Raw genomic sequence first — 14,032 nt, forward strand, 5'->3', positions numbered from 1 at the left:
GAGTGCTGTCTTTGGAAATAGAGAGTTGAATTTTTGGGCACCATGCCAAAATTTTGGCAGCCCTCCAAAATGTTTGTCTCCCGCCGCCTCCAATTTTTTTTGAATTTATGTATGATTCTATTTTGTTATTTTTTTTGTCAAAATGTATGATTTTATTTGAATCTATCGTTTTGACGTAATACGTATTCTACCAGACTAGTTTAATGATCCAACCATCAAACTTTTTTGTATATATCCCAAGATCACATATGTCAAAAATCACAAAAATAAAATATTCAGAGATAAGGTAACGGGACAAAAAATTTCTACGGTTATAAACAAAAAATTACGATTTAACGATTATTTTAGCTCCGATTTTGATGATTTGTACTACTACACTCCCGACCCTTTAAGAATACAATGAACAAATGTGATTTTCAATTTAAAATATTTACACCAGTAGATACCACAAAATCTTAGATTATACTTAATGGAAGTATAAATTAAACTCTTAAGTGTTTGTTAAATCTACTGTTTTGACGAGATACACATGCTACGCAATTAGTTTCAACGATCCAACCACCAAACTTGTTTGTATATAATCTGAGATTGCATACGTCAAAAATCTTAGAAAACAAACATTCAAAGATTAGGTAACGGAGCAAAAAATTTCAACGGTTATAAAAGAAAAATCACCATTTAACGGTTACTTAAGTTCTAATTTTGATGATATTTTACAGCTACACTCCTTGACATAGGAATACAATGAATGAATTCGATCTTTAATTTAAATGTTTACACTCGTGGATACCACAAGTCTTATGTTATACTTAATGGAAGTATGAAAGTGTTTGTTGAATCTACTGTGTTTGACGAGATACATATTCTACACAATTAGTTTCAGCGATCCAACCATCAAACATGTTTGTATATAATCCGAGATCACATACGTCAAAAATCGAAAAAAACAAACATTCAAATATTAGGTAACGAGACAAAAAATTTCGACGGTTATACACAAAAAATCACGATTCAAAGGTTATTTTAGCTCCAATTTTGATGATTTTTTTACAGCTACACTCCTCAACCCTATAAGAATATAATGAATGAATTCGATCTTTGATTCAAAATGTTTACACTAGTGGATACCACAAATCTTATGTTATACTTAATGGAAGTATAATAAAATAAACTCTAACTGTTTGTTGAATCTATCATTTTGATAGATATGCATTCTACGAAACTGGTTCAACGATCCAACTGTCAAATTTGTTTGTATATAATTTGAGATCGCATACGTAAAAAATCAGAAAAAAAAAAAAGAAAACAAACAAAACAAAAAAAATTGACAATTACAAATGAAAAATCATGATTTAACAATTATTTTAGCTTTGGTTTTTATATTTTTTTTTACAGCTACACTCCTCGACCCTATAAGAATACAATGAACTAATTCGATTTTCAATTTAAAATATTTACACTAGTGAATACCACATAATATAATATTTACACTGGTCAATGATCTTTTTCGACGACAACTATATGCCCTCATAAATAAATATCCATTTCTGAGAGCCCTTGGTTGCCCTCGAAAATAGATAGTTATTTTCCACATCCTCTAGTTCCTCTCGCAAATACACAATCACTTCCGACAACAACAAATCATCCTCGAAAATAGAGAGAATTACTACCGACGACCACTTGTTGCCCTTGGAAATAAATAATTACTTCCGATAATTAAAACACGCCATCGGAAAAAAATATAACTATTACCAACGAATACATATTTCGTCGTAAATAAATGTGGCGCCAAAATTTCACTCCAATAAATAGGTATTTCCGACGGCAATGCAACCCTTTTCTAAGAGCATTGTGCATGTTGAAAATAGTAAACCTCTTGTCGACATATTTCCGAGGGAACCTAATTGTTGGTCGAAAATAATGGTTTTTCCAAGAGTATTTGTAGGCCCTCGTAAAAAGTTGGTCGCAAATGACCATTTTTTTTGTAGTGACTTGAGATGTGGGTTCTTCCCTTTATACTTCCTCTCGTTGGAGAATAAGCTCTTACTTCTGAAACATTTGGCTTTGTATCAACATTCATGACTTTCTCTCTTACTTCTTCTCGTTGGATATGACTTTCTCTCTTACTTCTTCTCGTTGGATTGTTGCACAAACACTCACAAATGAGAGAAGTTCAGGGTTCATGAGAATATGGCTGCGGAGATCCTCATATTAAGAGCCTAAACTGGATAAAAGTTCGAAAATCTTATCTTCCTCAGCTGTTTTTAAAAGGATCAAGCATCTGTTGTGTGTGGGTGGTAGACTTCTAACTCATTCCACATACTTTTCATGCTCCCAAAAAGTTGAACAAATGGCTTCCCATCCTATCAAATGTTTGCAATATCCTTCTTCAATTGAAACACACATGCTGCATTAGTCTTGTTCCCATGCATTTCCTTGACAACGTTCCATAGTTGAAAAGCTGACTTGGACAAGCAGAAAATCTCAGTCAACTTCCGCTCTATAGAGTTGAGGAGCCAAGACATAACCAACTAGTCTTTGATGAGCCAAGCTTCATAGTTGGGAGTTGAAATCTCAAGTTCTTCGACACTTCCATTTAGAACCATAGCTTCGATCTTCCACCTATGGCAAGAGAGACAGCTCTTGATCATGGTAAGTAATTGAACTCATTCAAGAGTACTGAACTTAATCATTGGTTTGGATTTACATCCATTTCATTGTTGGTGTGAGGGAGAGATTACATGAGAGCTTTCTACCTCAAACCCAAAGTCTTCAGCCATTTTGAAAGGTTGAAGACGAACAAACAGTAGTATTGCAGAGGCAGGATATTACTCCTGCTCTGATATCATAATGCCCTTCTAATTGTGAGTTTGTATTTCATTCATGGAGAAAACTATCTCAGAGATAAAACATATATAAGAGAAGGCGTGGTCAACATATTGATCACCTTCTTGGTTGACGCCTTAACATCTGCTTAGGGAACATAACTATAAGCAGCTCCTTAAAACAAGGAGTTGACCATGTAAACCACTATACATGTATACCTAATTACAAGAAAAGAACAACAAGCTATTAACCACCTAGAGACCCAACGCAATACCTAGGGGTAAAATAGCTTGTAGTTGACAGAACCCTAATTACCTTGAGGACTTTGAATACTTCCAATAAATACCATAGAAACTGTACTATAAGAAGACTACCAATGAACAATTAAGACACTACAAAGTTACTGTAGAGCATTACAAATGCATTTCAAAGACACTTAGCAAAGAGATTTCAAAATGACACTTTATTTAAAAGTTCTCGTTCAAATGTATACAGCATCAAGTCATTTTCGAAGTTCCTCAACATAATCTTTTGTATTGCATAGCCTCAGCTTCATGGAACTTCAAAGCCCCTCATCCAAACACACTCTTTAAATGCCGATGTGGATTCACATCTCAATAAAAGGGTAGGTCTTGGATTTGATTTTTGAATGTAATAAGAATGAAGTTTGTATATGAGCTATATGATATATGTGTGTATATATGGGTGTATATTTTGATGTTCATACTTTATATAGTATTTTGAGAAAATTTATGTGTACTTGGAACACTTATCACGTGTTGTGTCACTTCAGTATTATAACATGAGTGAACGAAAAATTCAAGTAATATGTCCAATTTTTAATTTTTTTTTAAAATAATACACATGTTATAATATTAATTGAAGAATAACACCATCGAAAAATCTCTCAAAATATTTATTGTTAAGATTGAACAAATGTGTGAGCCGAAAGGTTTCACACGCCAGCCAAATGAGCACTAACTAGAACCATACAAAATATCACATCCCATATGAGTTGGACATATTTAGAATTTTATTGAAAATAGTTATGATATCAAATTAAGGTCGGCAAGCCTATATGGACTTATAAATTTAGCCAGTGTTAGGTAGGTACGTGGGAGGTCGAAATTTAGCCTTCTTACAGAGCCCGCCCTAGAGTTGTATCTCTCTCTTGTAAGCATCTTGTTACCTTGATCTAACATAATTAGTGACCTTTGACTGTAGTAAAAGTGCAACGAGAGGTAAAATGATGGGGCTAAGTTGTGTTGTTTCAAAAGTTGCTACATATCCTTCTAAAGCGATTAGCCGCGTTGCAAATTAACTTTTACTTTAAGTTGATGAATTTTTGTGCTGAAAACATGTGGATTATGTGACTCTTCATACTTTTTAGAATTGTAGTAGTTTCATAATAGATATGAGGTTTCAAGTTTCTCATATCGCATCAATAAGTTTTGAAATCGTATCAATTAATTATATCTTTATGCTTGTTTGATTGTCTCATTCCTTAAATTGATGACGTAACTAGAAACCACACTTGCAATACATGGACCAAAACTAGTCACACATGGGACTAACGTTAGTCCCATTAGCTTCTCTAACCCAATTCTTCACATTCCAAAACGATAAACAATTACAGAGAGTACTACCGTTATGTGGCTTCTAGGCATCCTAGGAATAGGTCCTACATTTTCCACAGCAACGATTATCCTACAGTTAAATAGATAGAAGACACAAATTATAACGACTTCAATAGCCTTATTAAAAATTCACCGAAAACATCAGAGTGTAGAATGTGGTTTAACTCTTAATTTTACTTCTCTAGCTAACTATTAATTTCACTTCCCTCATTTCATTATTTTACGGACTCCTTTGACATGTATGGTTCTAACCTAAAGTTTCTACATTTGGCTCTTATTAATTTTACTTTATGTGAATCTACCATTTTATTTTTCGAAAGGGCAATCACGTTGTTGATTCCTTAGCTAATTATGGGGTTGATCATGTTGGCTCTCATTGATGGGATTATGTTCCTTCCTTTGTGTCTACATCTTATTCTAGGGATTTTTTAGGATTCCCTAGCTATCGGTTTTCATGATTTTGTTGCCATAGTTGCTTTCCCGGGGTTTGGTTTTTATCCCCCCGTCATTTAACTACCTTTTTCTTCTTCATTAATTTAAAAAACGTAAGGGGCTGATCCCGTTTTATAATAAATAAAAAAATAAAAAAATGTGAATCGACCATTTGAGTAAAGAGTGTCATTTTTTGACCGACCTCTCTTTAACATTCATGGTTCTGCTGTGAATTTTCTATGTTTCAAAAGGCATTTCATATTATATGTTCAAAACCAACAATATATACAACTGCTTCAAACCTATATATTCGAAGGTTTTACGCTTTTACTCTCCTCCATGATGTGACTGCTTGTATTGTATCACTTATACCCATCGATCATATGTCTCTCTGTGTGTGTGCACTATACACCCTGCATCCAGTACGCAATTGTACCACATGGCAAAGCATATAAAACACATCAAGCTATGGAGTGAGACAACTCTTGGACACTTTTGCCAAATGTTTTAATGCTATGAATTAAGAATTCATGATGATTGCCATTTATGTATGTAAGAGTACTGCACTTAAATTAAATTTTTAGACCAAATTTGTAAATTATATGATGCATCATCAATAAAAAAAAGCATGTTAATTCGATCATCAACAAACATGTTATAAGGTTTACAAAATTGGTCTAACCAGTTGATCTCCCTAACATTACCCTTTTTATATACAACAGAACTTGCATACGCATGCTTCACTCTTGTCTAACTCAAATATTAATTCCTCGACTTGTATGTTATGGGAGTTGATTTTTACACACAATTTTTAGCCTTTCACATACCGCTTCTTACTTTTAATTATCAAATTGTATATAAAAAAATGTGTATTTATCATTTTATATATGTTATCTTGAGAGTCTATACATATCACTATACTTATTGGATAAACATTAACATTTCTTAATGCACATGCAATATTTTATGCCCCATGCATTTACAATATTTTATGCACGTCCTTAATTACTTGCAAAAGGATGTAACATGAGTCTTTATTTTTGTTTGGTTTTCTTTTGGGGTCGAAATAGAGAGGGGGATTTAACCTCATTGTGGTCATGTGAATCAAATGCTCCCAACTCCTCTCCTTCTACTATTTTCTTCAATATTCATCACGTAACTTTATCGCATGATCAACAAGTGACGTTATATGTTGCATTTATACAATATCAGAAAGCAAGTCATATGTTTCGTAAATCTAGGGTTCGTGAGAAAAACGAAAGATAAAAGAAACTCTTTGGAAATTATGGGTGCTAGGTAAGATGTGTCCTTGAGCCCTACGTAATGGTGGAGATATTTTTCTCTCAATCGAGAAATTGCAATTTGCAAGCCTAACTCTAGGTAGCTAGTTCAAACTTTCTTTATTTTTTAAGACAACCTATTGACTTAACATTTGGAAAGGCATCATATCGATGTTATCTCACTTTCGTAGGCTTCTCTCCTTATCCTTTATTGGAACATATCAATCAATTTTTGTGTCTTATTTCATCCTCATCCACAAATAAAAAGAAAAACACTGGTAATGCTGTAGTCAACTGTAGTGTATGTAGATAATATATATCATATATGAGTTAGAATTCAGGGTACACACTATTGACTTATATTTCGACACTAATTTGGTAGTATATATCCATTTTGTAATTTATTTCAATGATTTAAACTATCTATATTATTTAGTACATCTCTCATATGTTGTGAAGAAAATGGACAAATCAAAACCATTAAGATATTCATTTGTTGTAAAGAAAATGGACGAATATGATTCTACATAGAAACACTAAATTTAAAAGAAAACTAATGAAAAGAACTTGAAAACTTTGAATTTTAACAATAAGGACAAAATAAAGGGTAAAATGAATAGTATCAGGATTGACTTTTTAGTGTAAAAATGTGGTTTTTTGTTAAAGTGAACAGTGACGGAAGCTTTTCATTAAAGTTCTCTAAATTTAATCCAACAGTCATATGATTTTTTATTTGGGTAATTTTTAGTAAACATGATATTTGAAATAAAACATAAAAAAAATAAACGATTCAAATTGTTAAAATACTTTATAGAGTAAGCTCTACAAAAATATGTGTTAAACGTGTGTCAAAAACGTGTGTTCCCAAATCTTGACCCTTATACACACGCAGGCATGTATGTAAACATTTTTCGATAGTGTGAATCATGCGCAGCCTTAGTCCATGTGGTTTGGACCCTCTCTTCCCCAAACGCTGATTGGACCGTCTCTTGGGTTGTATGATATCCAGTGAGAATATCCCTTCTTCTGCCCCAAATGAGAAGCAAGTACAGAGGGAGCGAGAGTGAATAGTCAAATGTTGCACCCATGCACTGGGAGTTCACGGGGTTGTGTACTTTAGGCCGCACACAAAACGATATTGGAAATGGTAGGTCCCGGAGTGTAGTAGATTATGGTCAATTTGTCAAGCATGAAAAAAGCAAGAGCAACCCTCCATGCACCACTACTCCACAAGTTTAAGAATTTTGAGAAACCACTGTGAGGAAAAGGGAGACAGAATGTGTGCTTTTAGACTCCTGGGTCCTTTGTGCGTATGCAGTAATTACATTGGATCAAACGTTCAATTTACCTTCTTTAAAGTGCTTTGCGCGGCGACAGATTCGTCGTGCAAGTTGCTGGCATAAAAAAAGCATCATACCCTCCTTTTTCCTTCCCTTTTGCGCGACGAAAGGTTTTGTTTGTCGAGCAAAGATATTCCTCCGTCGCATAAAGATTTTATCATTTGCGTGACAGATTCCTAGTTTAGATGATTTAAGCGACAAATTTGTCTTTGTCACATAAAGTTTCGTCTTGCAAACTGTTTTTTTTTTCCTACGAGAAATCCTAATTGATATGTTACCTAGTTGACATCCAACATATTATTCATCCCCTCGTATGTTTTATGATAGACGGCTCGTAATAATTTCAGGATATAATTCACAATTTACAAAGGTTGCTAGTGTTTTGTTAGTGTTTTTTATATCTTTGTTTCTATATTGAAAATTAAAATGATAAAATACCAAAGTCCAACAAAAATTACGTTTTTTTGGTGTTTTATTTTAATTTGCATATGAAGGATAAGAAGATATATAAATTCTGATCTAAATTACTTGGCATGCTCGAGCAATTCTGAAGGATTAGTACACCAGAATCAGGAGCTCGCAGTCTTTCAGAAGTGGATAAGTTTCTTCAGGTATGTCGCTAACGTCACTGTAAATGTAAACTAATGATTAGCAACTTAGCTATCTATTGAAACACTACATAAAATATGATAGTACAAGCATAAAAATAACAGTTATCTGAGACCTGCATTTGCGGGAATAGAAGCTCTACCTAATATAACAAACATTACCAAAACTATATCTCAAGTCGATATAAACCAAGTTGATATAAATTCTGACCTTCAAATCTTGTACTACAAATGGATCCTCATGTATGATATTAAATTGCAACTCTGAGACTGCAGCACCAGCAAGAACCACACTTGTATCCACCAAATAATAATGAGTCTTTTTCATTACCTGCCAATAACTGTCTCAGTTTCATACACATGTGTGGTGTAAGAAAGGTACACATTAAGTAGCTACGAAGACACGATTAAAGAAAGCATCCGTATATGACCCATTATTCAATGGAATGCAAGAAAGGAAGATGCTTGGACCTCAAAATCACGCTGGGGAACATAGATCGGGATGGTGGGTTGGACATTGTTTGTCCAATCACGAAGATCATCCAGACCTGGAGACATAGAAATAGAGCCTCAGCGATGTTTAATGTCAATTAAAAGGAATTAGAAAAGAGAGAAAAAGAAGATTAACAGAAAAGATCTAAAGCATCATCGTAAGTTTGTTAATAGTTTAAATAACAACATTAGAAAGTGTTCATGACAGAGACCTCCAATAGCATCAGCATGAGAATGAGTAATTATAACCGCATCAATTATTCTTAACCTGACAGAAATACAACTAGTTACGACAAGGCAAATACCAGACAATTACACACATATATTAATGGAAGCACCACTAATTTAACCATATATGTAAGTCCTTGAAAACAGAGAAACCCTTTGAATAAAAGAAGCTGAAGAAAAAACATAGTCTTGCCACTTTAACAGTCCAAAAAGCACACTTCAAGATATGTAAAACTTGAATCCAACTATCCAAGATTAAAGGTCCTACCCAGTGCACAAGGCTCCCGCTTTACGCAGGGTCTGGGAGAGGTGAATGTCGGCTAGCCTTACCCCCTTGAAAAATCGAAACTACAACAATCAGGGGTGGGCCTACATAACATCCTATGCATAAATCTAAGGAATACATGAGAGTGGTAATACACTACCAAAACACTAGACCACAAGAAATCAGTCCTCAATATCAACGTCTGAAAGTTTTATCTTGAAGTTTCCTAACATAACATGCACTGTTAGTGTCTGATCTTATTGCAACTAACCCAGATAATTTAGACATGTCACACATGAGAGACAATTTGAGATCATGAACTCATATACGATAGCAACATAAACAGATGAGGCAATAACTAACCCGTGGGCAGTAAACCATTGGAGAGCACTGTAGTAGAAAAACCTGTGAAACACGAATAGAAATTCAACTTTCACCAACAAAGTGTCTGGAAGTATATTATTGAGGCATAACAAAATCTTGTAACTTTTCTTTTTCTACTTTTAAAGTTTTTAAGTTATAAATAAGAAGAATTATATTTGTATCTTCATTGGTAATAAGCCAAAACAACAATGAAACAATTAAATCCAGTTTTATCAATTGTGTCATATTATAATTTAATAATTTATATAGCAAGAAATACATGGACTACAGCTATAAATTTTATTTTAAAAGTAATATTGAGGTAAATTATCCTGTAGCTTTGCCCATATGAAAAGCTCCCATCAACCCACATCATAAGGCTCCAAACGGGGTTCTATTTGATTGATGGATCTTTGCCTCATGCGGAGGCTGCAAATACCACTGTGCAACAATGCCTGTGGTGCTAAACTTATCCAGAAAATATGGTTCTTGGATGACACACCAACTTGTCAGCCTACATATTTACTATCAATTTACTGCATATGAGAAGCAGATAGTTAAGTGGATTATCTTCCATGCCTACCAATGAACTCATAAACATATTATGTTTGACAAAAGTCTTACTTTTTGCAAGTCTTAGGTTTAAACTATGAGTACTTGATACATATTCTTTTCCAACAAAGATTTGGTACACCACTGCAGATTTAATATTTTAATCCATAACCAACCACAACCTTGAATTAGAAATTTACGAGATAAAGAAGTAAAAGTACATTCTTAGGGTAACATACACGGGATGCATAAAATTGATATATCACTTACTTTCCAGCATCTATAAGTATGTTATAATTTCCAGAGGGTCTAGGATAACGAATAAGGATGCTTGTGTTGAGCCTCTTATTTCTATTCCCAGCTTCCACAGCTATCAAGCAAACCTGAAAAAAAAAAAACAAGCAATCATTTCCTTACTAATCGGATGCGCATTTGATTAGAAACAAAGTAGCCAACATAAATCTTTGGATAGGACATGCCAAAATTACTTAAGCACAGAGGTTTCATAACCATACCGCACATGTCTTTAAAGGATTTGTCAGGCAGCTGACTCGGGGAATTCCTTCACTAGTACCAGTACCTATATATATGATTTCTGATTGCTCACAAGGTGAGCCAGCACCCGTAGTTGCAGAATCTGTGGTTCATTACAAAGTCAGTACACAATAGCTTAAAGCTCGTACAATCCGCGAACAGAGAACATTCAAATTTGTCTATATGGTAACAACAAAGCCCACCAACATTATATATTTCATCACCATGCCAAAAGCCAAACTACCATCTTATAAATTAGAACTATTGTTTGGAGTATGCAAATTTAAAACCAAAATTATAACCCAGTTAATCAAATTTGAACCATTTGTTTCCATCATCCATTGATTCATTCAATGCAAATCAATGTATATATCACAACTTCATTCCTATTTACACCCAAAAGTTCAAACACAAGCTGCACAACTTAGTCCCTTATCTCTTATTAAGCAATACAAGTAAAATTTGGCGCCTAAAATCAATGCATAAAAACCATATATACCCACAAAACAAGAACACTGAACATTTACCGATTCAACGGTTCAAAGGGTATTAGAATATCAAGGAAATGCACAAAACCCAGAAATAAAAAATGCAAAATATTGTAATTGGAGCAAGATAAATAACAAATCAGGGATGGAGGAGCTTACAAGATTGGAGGTAAGAGTTGAAAATTCGTCTAAAGGGAGAAAACCCATTTGCCGGAGCTGTGATTGGAGGGCTGTGGAGTGAGAGTTGGCGTTTGTACGTAGCAAAGTAGCTCAGAGAAGAAGGGCGAATAGTGCCCAAAAATTGAACCATTTGCCAAAAGCCTACTGGGAATCTGTAAACAAATTGGAAAGTTTCCTTTTGACTATTACTCCTTTCTCCTCAGCTTCACAAAACCCTTGTTAGTGCATTTGGCGTGTAGCCAAGTGGGAAGGGACATGTCCTTTTTTTTTTTTTTTTTTTTTTTTTTACAGAATACTCTTCGGATTTCTTTGTGAGGATTCCAGAAATTTTTCAATCACGTTCAATCATTTACATCGTGTGATCAGAAATTATTATAAATTTTTTTATTTAAAATTGAATATAAATAGTATTTAATAAAAAATGACCGCGCGTTATACAATAAACAGACGTGATTAGAGAATGTCCGGAGTCCTCACAAAGAGGATCCAGAGAGGATGCTCATCCTTTTTTATAAAACAACGCTTAGGTGTGTTCCAAAAACAAAGCTTAGGTGCTAAAAATTTAGCAGTAGGTGGATAACCAATGTGGTTGCTCATTGGTTTGACACTTGTTCATAATTTTTCTCTGTTGTAAAAAATTGTGCAATATTACAAAATATCCATGTAAAAGACTAGAATAACCTTTTTGTAAAAATTTGGGGCACATTTTTGAGTCAGTGGACGCTATCCTTGAGCTCCACGAAGCTCTAAGTTCCTCACCATGTAATCGGAAGAACTAATACTGACTAAGAAATCAGTGATCGGGATGTCTTCAAAATCAAACGGGATCAACCAACTCTAGAATAGTGAAGATTACCTCGAATACCCAATATATCTTAGTGATTCTATTGATGGTTTGGACAAGTTTGGTGGAATTGAAGGTGATGAAGTGGCTGAAAATGGTGAGAAAGCCTCCGACTCTCGCTAGGGATCACAAATGCATGCTTTCTCTAGAGCATACATGGCTACTCAGGCCATGGATGTATTTGAGACTGAGAAGGATCATAACAGCTATGACAGAGATAAAACTAGCATCATATTTGAATAAACGGTGAACATCTCAGTAGGGGACAAGATGAACAGCCTCGTGTTCAATGAAGGTGAGTCATCTGACAATTTAATTTGGATCGATTTGGGTCAGAGTCCGTTGGGTTCTAACAAACAAATTAGGTCAGATTCACAAACAAAAGATTTCCTTTCCTTTGCCACCATTTTACCTTTTTCTTTTTTTATGATAAAAGGTAAATTTCATTACCAACTGTTACATACATAAATAAAGGCCCATAAACATAACAAATACAAACAAAAGATGGGCCTCCAAGACAACAACCAAACAACCCAACTCGAGGGTTGAGCCTGAAAAGAAAAAGCATATAATACAACACAAATCAACCCTAGCCACCTATTACCCCCGTCGCAGCCAAAGTAAGCCTCGATGACCACGAACCAGCTTCCTATCCTACATGGGAGGTGAACCCCAACTAAGCCCCAACAAAAAGATAAGTTGCCATCCTCAATCAAACTCCACAAAGAATCAATATGCCGCCACCAATGATATAAAACTAGGGAGAAAGTCAATGGATCCACTAACAACAGCGTCGAGACCGGCACACGAGTGGAAGGTGGTGCTATGAACACCCAAGCAGAAGCTTTATGCACCTTCCGATAAAGTCGTCATGGCAGGAAGAATCATGAGCAACTTTTCCGAAAACATACTTCTAAGGTACATGGCAATCCAATATATGATGACAAAGAGGTAAATTCAGGGTCACACAATGACTCCATGTGCTATCATTTGATGTTGTTGTCTTATCAGTTTTGATGGATTTGGACTTTGAAGAAAAGAGAGGGAAGAGGGGAGAAATGAGATCAGGACTAGACAAATAGAATGAGGTTAGTTGACTTAGTCAAGCATTTTCGTGTAGCGGACTTCCTTGGGAATAAAATTCCTATTGAGGATTTCCTAGTCTGGATGCCTCATTTGGACTTGCTTTGACACATAGTGTATGTGTTGAAAAACGTGCTTGAGTTAGTACACTGATTGGGTATGGATGTAATCATACTCAAGGTCGACATTCAGTTCGACCCCTCGATTGATTTCTAGATCACCTTGTCGTGGATTTGGCTTGGGTAAATGGTTGGAATTATTTGTGGATCGAATGTGATTCTTCTTTAGTGGTCCTTTTTCTTTCTTCCACTTCTCGCAAGATTCCTTGGTGTCTACGTGATTCTTCTATATAAAAAAATGTGATTCTTCTATAGTCCAACGACCAAGCCTTATGCGTAGCTCGACTTGCCTAATCCATTATCATCCTTTGCTACTCCATTGATTGAAATCTTATTCATTTTCAATTTTTGATTAAGGTCCTTGGGTATTAATAACATCATTAATTATTTGAATAATAAAATATTTTTATTTTTAAATATATTCCTTTAGTGTTAAAAATGTTACAATTAGTATATTTATATTTATGGCTACATTTGTTATCATATATTTTTATTTTTAGTTTGTACCAAATTTTTTTTCATTTTTAATTTGTACCCATATGTTAGTTTTTTTTTTGTGCCCATATTTTTTAAAGTTTTATTTTTGTTTGTACCCATGTTTATACTGTCACGTGACATTATATATTTAATCAATGATAGAAAAATTACATATGGTTTATTTATGTTTTTTTATGCCTAAACTTTGTATCATGTATTTATATTTTTAGTTTGTACCCACTTTTAATTTGCAACATTTTTTTAAATTTGTAGTATTTTCTTTT

General features: G+C 34.4%; 1 protein-coding gene across 1 annotated transcript; it reads right to left on the reverse strand.

Annotated features, from left to right (window-relative positions):
* Positions 1 to 7,958: 7,958 nt before the first annotated feature.
* On the reverse strand, positions 7,959 to 11,430 carry LOC126612647 (putative hydrolase C777.06c). The gene is made up of 8 exons (XM_050281109.1): positions 11,205 to 11,430; positions 10,539 to 10,660; positions 10,294 to 10,406; positions 9,472 to 9,513; positions 8,828 to 8,883; positions 8,595 to 8,671; positions 8,335 to 8,454; positions 7,959 to 8,143 (listed from the first exon to the last, which is right to left on the reverse strand). Exons 1-8 carry the CDS (start codon positions 11,353 to 11,355, stop codon positions 8,141 to 8,143), a joined length of 684 nt encoding a protein of 227 aa, XP_050137066.1. The 5' UTR covers positions 11,356 to 11,430; the 3' UTR covers positions 7,959 to 8,140.
* Between the last annotated feature and the right edge of the window lie 2,602 nt (positions 11,431 to 14,032).

This window comes from Malus sylvestris, chromosome 17, assembly GCF_916048215.2.
Source record: "Malus sylvestris chromosome 17, drMalSylv7.2, whole genome shotgun sequence".
NCBI classification, from domain to species: Eukaryota; Viridiplantae; Streptophyta; class Magnoliopsida; order Rosales; family Rosaceae; genus Malus; species Malus sylvestris.